This window comes from Poecilia latipinna, unplaced genomic scaffold (genome assembly GCF_001443285.1).
Source record: "Poecilia latipinna isolate Pla-1442-1.1 unplaced genomic scaffold, P_latipinna-1.0 Scaffold1543, whole genome shotgun sequence".
NCBI lineage: Eukaryota > Metazoa > Chordata > Actinopteri > Cyprinodontiformes > Poeciliidae > Poecilia > Poecilia latipinna.
In genome coordinates this window covers 17,076-34,281 of record NW_015114159.1, presented here as the reverse complement: position 1 = coordinate 34,281, position 17,206 = coordinate 17,076, and the positions used below count along the sequence as shown (strand labels likewise).

General features: G+C 41.4%; 2 protein-coding genes across 3 annotated transcripts; both read left to right on the top strand.

Moving 5' to 3' along the window:
• The first annotated feature begins 532 nt into the window (after positions 1-532).
• On the top strand, positions 533-12,801 carry ndnfl (neuron-derived neurotrophic factor, like). 2 transcript variants are annotated; one of them, XM_015058476.1, is made up of 5 exons: positions 533-814; positions 1,496-1,653; positions 3,338-3,590; positions 7,309-7,433; positions 10,649-12,801. In XM_015058476.1, the coding sequence occupies exons 3-5, from the start codon at positions 3,421-3,423 to the stop codon at positions 12,097-12,099; spliced, it is 1,746 nt and encodes a 581-aa protein (XP_014913962.1). In that variant the 5' UTR covers positions 533-814; positions 1,496-1,653; positions 3,338-3,420; the 3' UTR covers positions 12,100-12,801. The 2 variants fall into 2 exon arrangements, with proteins under 2 accessions (XP_014913962.1, XP_014913961.1); XM_015058475.1 differs by lacking the exon at positions 1,496-1,653.
• A 1,685-nt stretch (positions 12,802-14,486) lies between these two features.
• Positions 14,487-17,196, top strand: LOC106963524 (dnaJ homolog subfamily C member 9-like). Its single transcript, XM_015058473.1, has 5 exons — positions 14,487-14,850; positions 15,085-15,225; positions 16,384-16,638; positions 16,748-16,834; positions 16,919-17,196. The coding sequence occupies exons 1-5, from the start codon at positions 14,677-14,679 to the stop codon at positions 17,027-17,029; spliced, it is 768 nt and encodes a 255-aa protein (XP_014913959.1). The 5' UTR covers positions 14,487-14,676; the 3' UTR covers positions 17,030-17,196.
• Positions 17,197-17,206: the final 10 nt, after the last annotated feature.

Genomic DNA, 17,206 nt, shown 5'->3' with positions numbered 1-17,206 from the left:
GGTTTTTTTTTGGGGGGGGGGGGGGGGGGGGTTGTTGCTCTCTCTCTCTTCAGCCGTGTTATTTCGACACACCTGTCGCCTATTCAGTTCAACGAGAATCCTTCACAACATGCTCACCGGTCAACCATCACCGGCGGGCCATTGAATGACCACTTAACGTTCGCATCGGCTGTCTCTTCCTTAATGCCTCTCCTGATAATATTTCCTCTCCTCTCCAACCTTCCCCCATAACCCTCGCAGTCCCTCACAAACCCATCCCCGTTGTGCTCGTTTTTTTTTTTCAGATCCACAAAAACGCACACACGGTCGCACACGGAGCCCCATTTGAATTGCAAGTGAGCCGCCGTGCTCGGAAAACAGGGAGGAGGTGGGGAACAAGTGGGAAAACAACAGGAGGGGAGGGAGGAGGACGGAGGCCTTGCCGACCGGGTGACATTCACACGGCGTTTAGCGGGACGAGCCTCCATGTGTGTGTGTGTGTGTGTGTGTGTGCGTGTGTGTGAAGGAGAGAAAGAGTGAGGAGGGAGAGAGGAGGATGCGTGGGACAGCCCTGGAGGGACACCTGAGCAGGGAAGAGACACCTTCTGAACTACAGGGCCGGGGGGTTGAGGGGGGGGATCCTCACGGGAGAAGGAGTCAGTGGAACTCCCCAGACAACAACCTGCTTGTTGCTCCTCCTCTCCTCGCAACCAGCTCTCATCCCCACCCCTCTCCACCTCTTCTTCCTCCTCCTCCTCCATCCTCTCTCCGTCTCTCATTTGATCCCATCCCTCATTCCCTGCACCACAGAGGGAGAGCGGGAGCTGAGAGAAAGGTAAGGGGGATGCATGCATGTACATTGTCCTTGCAGAATGTGTGTGTGTGTGTGCGTGTGTGTGTGTGTGTGTGTTTAAGTGCCTCAGCTTCTCAGATTTCCATCAGGCAAGTTGTTTAGGAACTTGTCTCTTTCAGCTATTTGTTGTTGCGTTGGAGAGAGGAAGGGGGGGAAAAAAAGGAGTGTGATTTCTTTATGATGCTGAAAAGCACTACAGCGTTACACATGGTACTTTAACTATCAGCCAAGATTCTGTTTATCCGGATCTATTCACAGCGTGGAGACGTTTAGGGGTTGCTTTAGTCCATCTTTCTGCAGGTATCATCAAGAAACGGTGTCTACAGTGAGCGAAAAGTTTTGGAAAAGTACCAGGGAGGATAAGATGTGCAAGTATTTAAAAAAAGTGTGGACAATAAGAAACAGGATTCATCTATTCAATCATGCTTGCAGCGAGGTAGAAAATTAGCCGTGAAATCCAATCAAGTTCCACGGTCACTGCTCGGTTCCTAGCCATCATCTCGTCAACCCCCACAGTGAATCAAAGACCAGCTCTTTTTGCCCGTTGTAGTTTTGCTGAGGTAGTGTGTGTATGCGGGTGTGTGCGCGTGTGTGTGTGTGTGTGTAGGGACAACGGATACTGAAGGGACCACCCTATGCCATTTAATCTGTCCCTGCTCACAGATAACAGAAGGCAGATGGTCCCGCCGGAGTCCAGGAAGACGGAAGATCACTAATACATAGTCCAGACAGATAAACCTTTTCCCTCTGAAACCGAGCCCGCATCAACTTCCAAATAAACAAGAGGAGAGAAAAAGCCACTGGTTCTTGGGGGTTGAGGGGTGAGGGAGGGGGTTAAACAGAGCAGCGTGAGAGTTAATTAAAACCCAAACAGTATCCGGAATAAAAGCAGTCATTTGAGAGTCTGGGATAAACATAATGGAGAAAAAAAAAGAAAAAAAAGAGCTGAGCTGTGAGTGAACAGGACCATCAAAGCACCATCAGGAGCGCCTGTGTTTAAAGTGGAGTGTGTATTTATTTATAGAGGGCGGTAGTTAAGTTCACTAAGCTCCTTCTCTTAAAGCAAAAAGACCCAGACTTTTTTTTTCTTTTTCTTTCTCTCCCCCCCCAAAGCCTTATGAAAATTCAGCTGGCCATAATTTGCAGAGAAGCCGTATGCATATTTTATCAGCGGGCGCGTTTTGAAGAAACGGGCCTCGGCAGCGCCTTCTCTGCATCTTCATCTTTATCAAGATTGAATGAGGGGGAGTGTGTGTGTGTGTGAGAGACAGAGAGAGAGAGAGTGAGAGAGAGAGAGACTGAGAGAGGGGGGAGGGGGGGCTGCGAGGTTGTGAAGCCGTCTGGTGATGTGTGTTGCTCTGGACATTTGGCACGGGGGCTAAAGAAGAAGAAGACACCAGTGGCCTTCATATGTCTGCTGCACTGGCTGGTTATTAGGACTCTATGATTCTCAGTGTCACTTTCCTCCACTGTGACCATCTCTGTCTTTCTTCCCCTGTAATTACATCCAACATCCTCTACTTGTTCTCCATTTCCACAGTCCCTCCCTCCCTTTGCCTCCCCATCCTCTCAATATGTCCCCCCCCCCCCCCCCTCTCTCCCCGCTAAAGCTTTATGGGTCGTTCACTGCCTTCTTTTCTGTGAAATAATGAGCGAGGCGCTTCTGAGCGACTTTGTAGCTGAGCGACTGTTTTGTGAGTTTGAATGCCGTAGCGTCCCGGGGCCCAGGAGCCTCTGATGTGCCGTCTGTAGCTGCCTTCGCGATTCCACAGCGATTGTCTTCTGATCTATGGGTGTGTGTGTGTGTGTGCGTGTGTGTGTGTGACATAATACACATTGTTAGGTGAAGTCAGGGTTGGTGTTTTTGTGAAAACTGTGTGACTTTGAACAAATGCACTTTTCCAGAGGAAAAAAGAGAAACACACAGAGGGCTGCAATTACATACCGTCTCTGAACCACACATCCACATGTCAGTATAGATAAAAAAAGAAGAAGGCTGAACGCTAATAGAATGTTGGTAAAGCAAAGAAAACACAGTAAAAGTCATTAAAGCACCCCCTGGTGGTGTTTGCGGATCCCTCGCAATGCCTGTAATGAAAGATGTTTTGAGAGGAGACCTGATCTAAATCCACCAACTAAAAATAGAAATAGAGCTATAAAGGCATCAACTTCTGAGCTGTATTAGCTACCCACTTCACACTTTGAAAAGTGGTGCGATGATCTTTTTTTTTTTTTTTTACTCCGAGTGTCAAGCTGTGCTACACACATATCCCAGAGTAATAAAGCAGAGCAATCCTGATCCCCAACATGAATAATTCTGTGTGAACAGGATGCGATGTTTCTTCATATCAGCGAAGCATCAGCCAGTGCAGCTCTTTCTAGGGTTTACGGCTGAAGTTTAAATAAGTGCATTGCTGTGTGTGTGTGTGTGTGTGTTCGTGCGTGTGTGTTTGTCGGCCATGGGCTCTGATTGATGCTCCTGACCTTTCCGTTGCACATTTTCAGAGCCTGGGAGATACAGCCGCGGTGCAGGCAGCGAGAAAAATAAAGAAGGGTCAAAAAGAGGAGACGGAGAAGCCGAATCAGCGATGGCGTTATCCTGGTGTCCCTTTGCAACTTTGATGCTGGTTTGGGGATCTTTGACGCCCCAGGTTCACTCGGCGCTGGCACCGGAGAACGAGGTGCCACTTCGCCCCACCACGTGGTTACCGGAGGGGAAGGTCATGACAGTAACTCTTCCGAAGGGACGAACTCGAAGGTAACACAAGCGACAAGGAAAATGGAGCCCGGACTTGATTTAAACCAGTCGGTAAATATTTGTTCGTCGTTTAAAACTAAGAAGGGGCTTTGGTTTGGCCATATGAAGGACTGGCAATATGACATGTTGCTCAAAGAACTTTTTTTTTTTGTACCAAAGTGGCCATTTAGTGTCAAACAATGTTCACAGCAACACTAAAGATGATACACAAGTAAAAATATATATATATATATTCTTGAACCAGCAGCTTTTTTATCTGCTACTCAAGAAAAATATAGAGATGCTGCAAGCTCCCATGTCCTGCCACTTCTTGACAATTTCTTAAAGTTCAGGATTTTAATGAAACTATTTGAAAGGAATGCACCATTTCAGTTATTGTTGAACCAATGGCAGCCTGTTGCAAAATTGTTACAGTTCACCACACTCTTGGCAGCCATGTAGCAGTAGCTTCTAGGGCTGCTTAATCATGGAAATTACAATTATTCAAACCGCTGTTATCACTGAGTTTGGAAAAACAATGTCCATTGAGAACAGAAAATTATCAGAAAAAAAAAAAAAAAAAAAAAAAAAAAAAAAAAAAAAAAAAAAAAAAAAAAAAAAAAAAAAAAAAAAAAAAAATATATATATATATATATATATATATATATATATATATATCTTTCCTATATAATATTTCCTTAAAATCACTGGCAACATACTTAAATATAGACTGCAGCTTTAACTTTTGACACACAATGACAAACTAATCGTAGACAAAAAAAAAAAAACGAGTAAAATATCAAAACAAAATGAAATAACAAATTAACTAACAACTAATAAAGAAAATAAGAAAGTTAATAATTGCTCTGCCAGAAACTGTTCAACACAAGGAGGCACCAAATCCTGCACATGCAAAAAAATGCAATAAAAAAACTCATTCTGGATTGTTAAATGAGAAGTAAAAAATGTGCTTATGCGCCCCACTTCTAATGCAGCCCTGGGCAACTGCCTATATTGCCTATATCGATAAACAGCCACCAGTGGTAATAAATGGTCTCACTTTCTGTAACAAACAGAAAGTGAGACGCTGTTGTTGGGTTATTTTAAGTTTTGACTGATAAAAGTTGAAAAGTTTTGTGTGTTAATTTGAGAGCGTGTTCACTCCCTCCAGTTGCAATCAAACCAAAATCACTGCTTAAGAGCAAAGTTAGAAAGAGCAAAAATCCAAACTCGTACGCATAAATAAATCTGGCCAAAAATAACTAGAAGACTGAAACCTATTTAGGAAACATATAATAATAATGATAAGTCAACAGGCCAAGTCAATTTGAAAACCAAAATATATGAAACAAGGCAGAACTCAAACATTACGTAAACTCCAAATCCATTGTAGTAGAAGAACATGTAAACTCCCTAAATATCAAACAATGACATATAGATTCAATGTGAAATCACAAAATGTTCCCCCTAACATCAGAAACCTCTTTCAACATGCAGTGTGTGTTCACAGCACTGTCTTCTGACTGGAGGTTTCATTATCAGAAGTGAAAGTGGCAAAGGATGGTAAACATGTGGTGTTCCTTCACGAGGCAGCAGATAAACACGACTATAGGATAAATAAAACATTTCAAGACCTTTTGTTTTGTTTTGTTTTTTTTGCTCCATGAAAATTGTTCAACAAAATGCAAGTCAGGAGTCTCTCGTGGCTGTAAATACGTAGCAGTTGAGTCGGTCTTTAAAATAAAACCAACAACTGCCTGGTTTTGTTTTCGGTTTAGAGCACTGGGCTCACAGGAAGCTTCTCATTTACATAAAGTCACTCACTGTTTTACACAAATTATGAGAGAGGAACATAACACTCTGCCTCTAGAGATGCAATACGACACTGCCAGAATAGATTGTGCAGCTTTTGCTATGAAAATAGAATTATAGTAATGAAAAGAAAGGCTTTTGTAAAGCCTTATTTATTTGAAACACGGGAGACCAATAAAAGCCAGAAAACGGCTGTAATAATTATATATATATATATATATATATTCTATAAACCAGAATATGAGTTTCAATGAGTCGTGTTTGTCAGAGGAGAAGTACCCTTTGAATATAACAAGTTTTTAAGCAGGCGTTCTTTTCATTAACGTCACATTTCTGAATTAAAATTGTTTTCTTTTTTGTTTGTCAGATCTAATAAAATGTCTTAACTGTTGTTTTCGCTAACTAGGTAGAAAATCATCATAATTAATAGTAATAAAGCCACAAAAGCATCAGTCTGTGTGTAATTAACCTATATAGAGTGTTTTACTTATCAAATTGAATTTCTAAATCCATCCATCCATTTTCTCTACACCCTTGTCCCTAGTGGGGTCGGGAGGGTTTCTGGTGCCTGTCTCCAGGGAAGGTTTCGGGTGAGAGGCGGGGCTCACCCTGGACAGGTCGTCAGTCTGTTGCAGAATTTCTAAATCAAATGAACTTAATTTGCCTGACTGCAAGTGTGAAATAGTCAGGCCTGGTGTTGATCGCTGCATTTGCAAATGAGGCCTTCCAGGTTATATAATGTAGGAAAAAAGTTTGGGTTTTTGAATTTGTTTTGCTAGAACATCATCATCCTCAGGCTCCAAAATATTTAATTCGTAGGATGAAAAATTAAGCAAATGCACAGCCAAGCTGGAGCTCTCCGTTTTTCCTTTTTTTACTTACTTTACTTGATGTGTGTATTTTTTGGTAATTCAAATCTAACGTGGATTAAATTTTTCTACGTCGTCAAGTTGAATAATGTAATCCCTCTTGATTCATTTACCCGTTACAATTTTCATACTTAACGCTTTTGAAGGAGAAGTACTTCTTATTCCTCGACAACAAAACTAGCTTAAAGAGATCTCTTCTTGCTAACTCACACTTAGATATGTCTCCGGTTGTTGTTTTATTAAAGAAAAAAGGGCTCACAAATTCTGTCCTTCCTTCAGTCACGTGTCGGCAACCATCCGTCTTCGTGGAAGAGAAAACGCAGCTCGTTTGGCCCGAGTGTCTCATCACAGAGCTCCCGCTTTGCTTTCTGAGAGGTGGGAGCTGAAAATTACGTCTCCCCGTGTGTTGCAGTCTGTCCACCGGTGCAGTCATGCTGAACCGCATGGCAAATAATGGAGAGAAACACTGATTCGGGGAAATTAATCACTGTTAAACAAGCAACTAAGTGCCCTTGAAAATGACATTGCCGCACATCTGTTTGCAAATAGCCGGCATCTGGCCGAGATCATAAATGATTGTGTTTCTGCTTAAGGACAACAAATATTTATTAGGACTCACCGACGCAGTTATGAATTCTCATTAAGTAAAACTAACTGTACATAAATTACAATAAAGCATTGTTTTTGTTTTAAAGTGGCATCAACAAACACAGCATTCTGGTTGATTGTGAATTTCATTACTTGCTACGGATATTAATGGCCACATCTGATTCTCAGTCTAGACCTCCTGCAAAAATAATGACTAATTTGCATGTAGGAAAGGGGGGAAACAATGCAAGTAGAAAATCTTGAAAAGTTTGCAACATCAAATCAAGCTTTGGTCGATACATTTAGAAGAAACCTACATCCACCAAAATGAAAGAACTCGACGGCACACAAACGTCAGTGGGTAAAATCTCGCCTCTGCAGCTGAATTGAAATAAGATGTTATCTCTTTTGACGTGTCCCATGAAGAATGAACCCAGGTCCTCTGGCTATCTCTTCCTGCCTGTTCGCAGGTTATATTTCACACTGAAGAAGAAGACCTCTGCGATGTCGGTTACTGTGAGTCCCTGCAGCCTCCCCATCGAATGGAGCCTGGCCGCTCGGACTCTGAAGGACAAACCGCTCAAAAACCTGCAGTGTGAGTAAACAAACTGCGCCTTCCTAAATCCTGAAGATCATCGCCAAATCTTATTAAGCTGAGACGATCAATTAGATATTATCGTGACCCTCTCTGGGTTAATTGGGGGGAGCGGCATGGCTAATCTTACCTTGGGTTGTGTTTGTAAAAGAGAGGTGACTTTGGGAAGGAGAATTTATAAGCAGCTTTACTGTATGGATTAAGTTTAAAGGAGTAGTGGACATTGTGTAAAATCAGCTTTTCTGAGCACCTTCCCCCAATCAGCTCCACCAGACTAGTGGCAGCAGCAATTAGCAAACACCTGATGGAACCGCACACCTGCTTAGCATATCATAGGATCTACTCCTCAGCCCATCGCTCCTAAATGTCATCATGAGAAGCCTGTTGCGGTGACGTGTCAGAAAGGGTAGGCGCTTTAAAGGGACAGAGGCCCAATGTCAAGGCGTCAAATTCAAATTTCTTTTAATTTATGTTTGATATATACAGCATTTATGTCACAACTGAAGGTAACGTAGTTACTTGATTACACTATAAAAAGAAAGTATGGGCCTGGAAAATACATAATGTCACCCGTTTCACATCTGCTTTTGTTTACTACTGCATATCGCAACCACTTTATGTGGCAGGCAGGGTATTTCTGTGTTTTAAAAAGTGATTGTCTTAAAAAAAAAAAAAAAAATCTTAGGCTCTTATCAGTAAATTTTACCCAAGTGTTCAAGTTGAAAACAGGAGTAAAGATACACAGTGCTGTGCATTCTTTCAAAGTCAGACAGGGCCAGTGATTGCGTGATTATATCCGGTTCCCACTTTGTCGTGTATTTTGACTCGGGGTTTCTATTTTTAAGGTATCATAAAACAAACACTGAAAACGGCTACACTCTGTTTAATTTTAATACTTCTAGAGCGACGACATACTACTGGGCTCTGCAGTCCAGCAAGATTCTGTAAACAAGCGTGTTGAGTAAACTCGCAACAGAAATCTACATTAGATTCGATCCGCAATCAAGGAATTCAAAATAAACCAAGAATAAATCATTCTTTGGTACTGAACAGGCAGAGATGGTGGGACACAAAAAGCATGTTTGATTTTGTTTTGTGCGAGTGTGTCTGGTAACCTGCAAAGGTTACCTGAGCCAGCTTTCCCACATACAAAGATTACATTATGAAGTTCTAAAATGACACATAAATCATTCAGACTCTGAGCTTGTGGGTTTCCATCGCCAGCGTGAATTATTCACTTTGATTCTGTAACATTTGGTCTCGACTGAGGAGGGATTTTTCAGCTCCAGGAGACATGAACTGAGAAAACAAGTGGTGGTGTTTTGCTTTATTTTTGTGTGTGTGTGTGTGTGTGTGTGTGTGTGTGTGTGCGTGCGTGTGTGTGTGTGTGTGTGTGTGTGTGTGTGCATTCGTCCATTGCATCTTTCAGATGAGGAGCTGGCATAGTCCACAACAAAAACAATTTTTGCCTGAATGAAAGGCAGTAATTTTTGAAGTGGCATTCGACATTTCATGCGGCTGTTCATTAATTAGGTGCAGAGGAGTTTTCGACATCTGGGTTATGAGTTGTGTGCAGTTTGAAGAGGGTTTGCAGCTATGCCTTTGGTTTCATAACGTAAGTAGATATTATATGGATATGTGCACAGTTTGATTGTTTGATTGAATTCCAAGATATTTTCAGTATTAAGCTATTGTATTTCCTTTACCCACCTTTGGATACAAACACAACAAACATAACAGATAAATTGATTTTTGTAAAAGGCAATTCAGCAACAACAGAAAATAAGAAAATAGAAAATTTATTGTTGTCATAATAAACAAGCTGCTGCAGCCTATAATAATCTGGGATAGATAGATAGATAGATAGATAGATAGATAGATAGATAGATAGATAGATAGATAGATAGATAGATAGATAGATAGATAGATATTTCAAACTCAAAGTCCAGGTAAAATTATCATTTTTAGGGTAGAGATTTCAGCTTATAGTCATCTATAAATCATAATTTTGCCAAAATCTTTAGAGTGGAGAGAAACAGTCTAAATTTCCACACACTAGGATGCTAATACACGCTAGCTATAAAAAAAAAAAAATCATTGATCAGGGTTGCTGTGTACACAATTTATTAGAAATCTGTCAGATTTACTCCTGTAGGCAGTTGCTAACGCTAACACAAGTCATTTTGTCGATAGAAATTTGAGTATCACCAGCTAAATGCAAATTCTTATGACATAACTCTTGCTGCTTAAGTGAGAAGAATAAGAATCTATTTGTTCTTAGCCCGTCACACTTCTATAATCACTACAAGCAGCCAACGGGATCATGGTTACACCGGACAAGCAGCCTGATATCTACAGCTAAGGTGGAAGAATCAACAGATTCTCACTACTAAATATGGGTAGCAACACTGTCCTGTGTGCTTTGCTTGTGCGGTGACAGGGACGTTACCTAGAATTAACGGGAACAAGACGAAGGTAAAGAGGCCAAAGCCGGAAACAAACCCTGTAAAATCTTTACAGTGACTTGGCTTGAGGTTTAACTTTTGGCGAGACAACAACCCAAAACATACAGCCGGAGCTACAATGGAACAGCTTCAATGAAAGTTTAATCATGTGTTGGAACGTCCCAGTCGATTCCAATCTGTGGCAACACTTAAAAACTGATGTGCAAAAAGATATTTTGCATCGAAAATTTGGCAAAAATGTCAGATCCTTGACGAGCAAACCTAATAGAGAAACAAACTTTTACTTATATTACCTTCATAAAAAATGATTAAACCCACATTTTCCTTGCTTTTTGCTCCACAATTATGCACTACCTTGTTACGACCTATCGCATAAAATCCTAATAAGACATATGTGGTTGTAATATAACAAAATATGAATATATTTGAAGAGTACAGTATACTTTTACAAACCACTGTCGGGAGAGCCGGTTTGTATTTTTTAAGATTTAGGGAGGTAATGTAGCAAAAAGTATTTGTTGAAAATCCAAAGGCTCTTAAATATTTTTCAGAAACTGTCAGGGATCGGTAGTGCAAGTTCAGCTCAATGTAATTTCCTTTCCTTGAAGTTCTCACTAGTCTTAATTATTTAGTGTTGATGCGCATAGTTAAGTAAGTTAAAGCGATAATTTGGTTCAAAACAAGCACATCTGTTTTCAAGATGAGTTCGACTTCAATGTAGAATTAAATACTCATGTTCTTTTCCTCCAGGGAGCACCAAGAAAAGCACGCCCGAGGTGTGGTGGCGAGGCCCTGGCACAGAAGAGAAAATCCACAGCTTCACCGGTGACACAGTGGACGCCTACAACGGCCCTTCACATCTCAGCGCTTCTGTCTACGTCGTGAGGCTGCGTTCAGAACTGCAAAGCACCAGAGCTACGGTCTTCCTCCACGAAGGCCAAGGGCCTTCAGGCATATTCCCTCGACTACCAGCTGACCCGCGAGTTCACAAGTTAGGAGTTGGTATGACCAGTGTCACCCTCAGCTGGCAGCCCAGTGCCTCCATAACAAGCCTCCCAAAAGCCAAAAACGGTTACGATTATTGCGTCCTCGTTAACTCTCTGCAAAACTACCCCAGCCTCTGCGCTGCTCAAGAGAGGGAGAGAGGGGAGAAAGATCGGAGTCAAGGCAAGAAGGAGAAAAAGAGGCAAGCAACACCATGGCCGATCTTAAAAGAGTGGTGGTGGGAGCAGTGGGAGAGTTATCCCGAGTCCCAGAGTCTGCCGTCTTCACTTGCTGATGATTTTGATAATCTTCAGTGCGCGTGTCAGGGGACGGAGAACGTTTGCACGGTCTCCGAGCTCCTGCCTGACACCTCGTATTACTTTGACGTTTTTGTGTTGGATAAGGTGAACGGGACCAGCGCGGCGTACAAGGGGGCTTCTGCGCGGACGCACGAGGAAGCTCAAGCTGCAGTCCTGCCTCTGAGAGAAGGTGAGCTAAGGTGGGTGACCTTTCAGGACGGAGGCTCAGACTCGCAGCAGTTCTTCAGTTTCCGTCCTCGGGGATGGCAGCAGAGTGGCCTCCTCACCTTGCAGAGCTGTGGTGGGGGTGAAAAGATGAAGGTAACTGTGTCCAGTAAGGGACGGGTTTTGACCACTCAGGGTGTGGAAGCAGAGTTAATCCACATTTGGCTCCAAGGAAGTCCATCCTATCTTATCCACTTACAACAAGAAGGAACTGCAATGAGCAAAGTAACTTCTGTTAAAGACGCAGCTCGACTAGCAGCTCTGAAAGCTTCGGTCAAAATGCAAGTTTCATCCGCCTACCACCGCAGAGGGGTCCCATCTCTGCCGTCCACCTTGCAGATAAAATCTTTCAACCGGCTGCGAGGTTGCAACAGCGTCACACTGGCCTGGATGGGAACGGAGGAAAGAAGTCTGTACTGTGTATACCGCAGAAAGCTCAGTGGCTTTGATGCAGAAGCTGGGGGAGCATCGGCTCTGACCGCGCCCTGTCTGGGCCCAGAGTCTCGCTCCGACACTGAAAGGGTTCTCTGCAAGTATTTCCAAGAGCTGAATCCTCGACGGGCCGTCACTACAGCTGTGATCGGGGGCCTGGAGCCAGGAGTGGCCTATGTGTTTGATGTGTATCTAATGAGACGCTGGGGGATCCCTATCAAGTATGCCAGCAAGATGGTGAAGACCAGAAAGGAATGCTGAGCTGCCGCCCCCTAGAGGAGGCTCACAGGTTGTCCCGGTTTACGGGAAAGTGCATCAGCCCCCGGACATGCTGTAAAGAGACCAAGAGCTCAAGCCATTTGATTGTTGTCAGGAGGCATTTTGCAACAAACAAACAAAAAAAAAAAGAAGAAATGTTCTCTTGAAGAAAAAAGTGGTCGCACACAAACTCCACTTTATCAATGCAAGTGGACGGCAAGAATTAGGGAAGGATGTACACACCAGCAAAAGTTCATAACATTTACAAAACTTTTGTGCTCTTGTCATTTTGTTCCTCGTTGCAGATCCTCACAATGACATGCCAGTTATCCAAATGCTTTTTTTTTTTTTTTTTTTTTGCCTGTGTCTGGGTACAATGGACGGGCAAGGTTTGAGATGACAGAAAGTCATTATGAAAACAACAAAGGAGACTGTGCCAAAGACGCAACAGAAGCAGATGGGGCAATAATGAGAGAAGATCTGAGACGTAGGGAATCGCAGCATGCACCTGCAGAGCTGCATTTTGTACAAACTAATAAACACAGGTGGAAATGATCTTGAAGATGCTAAATTCAAAGTCTGTGTTTGTCTTTGTGTTCTGCTTTCGCATGAAGCAGTGTGAAATTTCTAGTGGCTTGCCTCATTGTCTTTGATGTATTCTTGTGCTGCTTCAAAGTCATCAATAAATACTAAGGTATCTGTGTACTCCTGGGTGATGGATTATATTGTATAAAGCCTAAAATATGAAATCTTCCATCAAACAGCTCAAGTTAACTTATACCTTCTGGCCAGAGAAATTTGCATTGCCTGGAACTGGTGATAACAAATGCACTGTAAGAGAGACTAAGCATCTAAGTTCTCTAACAAGAAGGTACGGTAAGTGTACAGTACCGGATGCCTTTTTGATCAGCCCCAATAAAGATGTGTCAAAAGCCTTAAAATAAATTGAGGTTTTATTGTAGTCTCACTAAAAGTTTTAGACAAATCTTCTCTTTGACTTGAGCATAATTTATCAAAGGGGGAAAAGACTATGTGTTAAAATATTAATTTTTAACAAAATCATTGTTAGCACAATTGTTTATAACCCTGCTGTTCTTAATTTGAACAGCCCCATTAATCCAACAGGATAATTTATCTTCCCCTATAACACTATTGAACAATTCACAAAGTTGGAGCAACATTGTCAGAGAGATTCCTCTTTACACAATGTCTCTATGTGTTCTACTTCTGAGTAGGTTTGGGGAAAATGATGACCACTAACTGCTGGAAGAAAACTAAATTTGTGTCTTATAAATTAAATCAGTGTTGATTCAGCAACGCAGTATTATCTGGTTGAAAAACTAAATGAAAAACAAACAAAAAGAAACGTTTCATTTAATGTTTGAGTCAACCACATGTTTTTTTTTGTTTTGTTTTGTTTTGTTTTGTTTTGTTTTTTAATGCACTGGTATTTCAAAGTGTGCATGATGCCATGATGATGATGTTCTCATGGCTTTTGGAATAGAAACAGAGCCACATCATCACAGATCCTCCACCATACTTAGCATGACTGCTTTTCCACACTCAGCATTCATCCTTTGTTTCATGCAAAATCCACCTACACCGTCTGTTGCCCAGCAAAATTTTAAATGGTTATGTTTGTGATGTTAGGACAGAAAAGGCCTTTTTGGTAAATTACAATTGGCAAATTGTGTTGAGAGATTCCACTCTTTGCTTCAGTACTTCAATACATAACTTTGGTAATAGCAATTGAACTGCTCAATAAACTGCAGTAATTTGTATAATGAGTTTGATCATTTATACGTTCATTGTATTTTTCACCTACTTATTGTTTTCTGGATTTCTTAATAGCTTTCTTCCAATATGCAAAATATATTTTTTTCAAAACATTTTTTTGTTTTGTTTTCATATTTTCTATTTGTGGTGTCAAAATGAAACAAAGGTCTTTAAGCATATTGTAACAACATGACAGTAATTCACACATAGATGCTGCGGGGCAAGTTTCTCTTCCAAAAAACCTTGGAAGCTCTGATGGAATTTAATAGCAAAATATGTTATTTCAAATCTGCTGGACTCTATTAGCAAACCTGAAATTGGTCATTTCTCGGTCAGGATAAAGAAATGAGAGGTAACTCTACATTTTTTTCTTTTTTTTTTTCTTTACGTTGTTTGAATCTCAGAGATTGTTAAATTTATTTCGAATATCATTCTATTCCCCCCCGCCCCCCCATATTTTACTAATTATGCATTTCTTCATATTGCAGTTTAATTACTCCATAAAGTGTATTAATTGAGGGCCGAGGAGGGGTGAAACAGGAAAAAAATGCTACGTAAAAAAAGGCAGGCTCTGAGTACAACCAATGAAAGAACGCGTACAATGTTACGTAAGCGCGTCCCTGCACGTACGGATGTAAAGGATAGGCCAGCGCGCCAAAGTGACGTTAACAGCTTAGGACCCGGAGAATACTTGAGCAATTATTTAAGTATTGCCGTCAAATAATCGATTTAGATCGTGTGGACACTGTGCCAACTAGACCCTGTACCAACTTACCCCGTTAAACCAGGACTCTTTCTTCTACGATGGGTTTGCTCGAGCGGTGTCGGGAGCTGTTCAACACCTCCAATCTGTACGAGGTTCTGGGTGTAAACAAAGAGGCGAGTGAGGCAGACATCCGAAAGAACTACTACAAAGTGTCGCTGAAAGTCCATCCAGACAGGGCTCCAGACGACCCGCAAGCCACAGAGAAGTTTCAGGTCAGCTTTCAAAACTGGCAAGCTAGGAACTAGCATAACTAACTGAAGCTAACTTATATTTGCGATAACGTCTGAAAAAACCCAACATTAGCTGTCTCAAAAACATATTTATTGCATGTTTTCCGTCAGTGCTGCGGCGCCGACACGTTTAAGAATCGAGTTTCAATGCTGACTAGAAATGTTTCGGACTGTTAATTCACGGTTACATTTGAGTGTAAAAAAATTTACCCGTAGGTGCTGGGAAAGCTTTATGCAGTACTGAGCGACAAGGAGCAGAGGGCCGTGTATGATGAGCAGGGGTTGGTGGATGAAGAGTCGGACGTCCTCAGTCAGGACCGCTGCTGGGAAGAATACTGGAGACTGCTCTTCCCCAAGGTACTGAAATACAACAGTGGTCACGTCCCAAAAGCAGCACATGCACAGAAGTTTTTTCTTTTGCTATCAAAGCTGTTTTAATGCAATGCCCGTTTATTTGTGTGCATTTATTAACCTCAAGCCTTGTGTGCATTAACTGCTGATAGATTATTAGTTTACTTTTTCTTTTTTTATCAATTTCAGTTATGATGGATTTAAAATAATGCAGTAACCATAACAAAAACATTTTGAACAACACTGAAAGGCTAGACGTAGTTGTCAGTTAATTTTTTTTTCTATCCAAAATATTCATACATGCCCACTAATGTCTAGATAAATGTCAGTAAGCAAGTTGCAGGGCAAGCACACACTTTTTTATTGCATCAGCACATTTTGTAGATATTTAACTACTACTCTTATCAGATACTAATAGAGTTCAATTGAAATTGGTTAGTGTTAAACTAGATTAAGCTTCATGTTATTGCTTTATAATAAAACGTGTTGCTTTATTCCAAGGCAAGATGTGGTGACTCTGTTTTTGTTCTGAACATTAAAATTTGACCTAGTTTTAACCAGCTAGAACCAAATGGAATTGATAAAGCAGGCTTGTATCAAGACTCTGAAATGGCTCTGGCCCTAAACCTATAAAACACTTCTAAACTTCGCCCAAAAGCTGAATAAGAAACAACAGACCTGTAAATTCTGTCAGAGCGGTCACACACATTATAATAAGGTCATTGACCTCGTTAATGGCCAATAAAATGCTTGTAGATGTACAATTTGCTAAGAGTCATTGAATATCAGTGAAGGTGTATGTATATTTCTGAGTCTTTATGCATAATTTTCATTATTCAAGTTTTTTGTTTTTTTTTGTTTTTTTTTTTGTTTGTTTTCTTGCATCGTCATTCCAACCTTGAAATGCATCAAAAAAGTTTATTTATTTAGTGGGATTTTTGTTTTGTATTGAGTGTGTGAGACACTAAGTCAAACAGAAAACCATTCTTCACTTTGCTGAAAAGTGTTTGTTTTTCTTTGTTTGTGCGTCTGTATGAAAGTAACTCCATTTTAAATATTTGCTCCTGATTAAGAAAAAAAAAAAAACACATAAAAAAAACAACAACCCTGGAGTCAGAATTAGGCTACCTGTTACGGTGATCTGTCTTTCTGTTCCTCTCCTAGATCACAGTGCAGGACATCCTCGAATTTGAGAAAAAGTACAAGGGATCCGACGAAGAGCGGGAGGACGTGATCCGGCTGTACGTGCAGCACGAGGGGGACATGGATGCCATCACGGCGTCGGCTCTCTGCAGCTCTCAGGAGGACGAGCCCAGGCTGTGCCGCATCATCCAGGCTGCCATCAAGAGCGGAGAGGTGGAGGCCTTCCGAGCTTTTACGAAGGAGAGTCAGGCGAAGAAGAGGGCTCGGAGAAAGAGGGTGAGAACTGAACCGTTTCCTGTTCTTGCGCAACACATGCACACGCACAGACAAACGCCTGTCATCTTTCCACTTCGCTAACGGCGTCGGTTTGGAACTGATCCCTCAGGCTGACCGGGAGCGAGAAGAAGCCGAGGAAATGCAGAAAGAAATGGGGCTCGGCGAGGACGAGGAGAGCCTTGTCATGATGCTAAAGGTATCGCGTCCCTACAAAAAAAAAAAAAAATGCAATGGGTTCTGCTCGGCTGGCCTGACTTTAATCTCTTCCACGTTTTTGCAGAAAAACCAGCAGTCCAGAGAGAGGAATTTCAACAGTTTGCTGTCAGATCTGGAAGCAAAGTACTCGCAAAAAGGCACGAAACAACAAAAAGGAAAAAGAGCCAAAAAATAAATCTTAGGGGAAAAAAAAAGAAGTTTTTTTATGTTGTTATTCCAGTTCAGACAAGTGTTTTAAGGATAACTGATTGCAAAACTGTTTCAGCCTACACAAACATGTAAATCCTCTTATTTCTTGTAATGTGTTGTAAAAGTTCTATTAATAAATGCATGCGTTTACATCATTTATACG

What these genes read in the sequence shown, in the direction of transcription:
- ndnfl (XM_015058475.1), top strand. Translation starts at nt 3,421, where the DNA reads ATGGCGTTATCCTGGTGTCCCTTTGCAACTTTGATGCTGGTTTGGGGA. An exon ending in CCGAAGGGACGAACTCGAAG is followed by an intron (nt 3,591 to 7,308) that starts GTAACACAAGCG and finishes GCCTGTTCGCAG; the next exon opens with GTTATATTTCACACTGAAGA. An exon ending in ACCGCTCAAAAACCTGCAGT is followed by an intron (nt 7,434 to 10,648) that starts GTGAGTAAACAA and finishes CTTTTCCTCCAG; the next exon opens with GGAGCACCAAGAAAAGCACG.
- LOC106963524 (XM_015058473.1), top strand. Translation starts at nt 14,677, where the DNA reads ATGGGTTTGCTCGAGCGGTGTCGGGAGCTGTTCAACACCTCCAATCTG. An exon ending in GGAGACTGCTCTTCCCCAAG is followed by an intron (nt 15,226 to 16,383) that starts GTACTGAAATAC and finishes TTCCTCTCCTAG; the next exon opens with ATCACAGTGCAGGACATCCT. An exon ending in GCCTTGTCATGATGCTAAAG is followed by an intron (nt 16,835 to 16,918) that starts GTATCGCGTCCC and finishes ACGTTTTTGCAG; the next exon opens with AAAAACCAGCAGTCCAGAGA.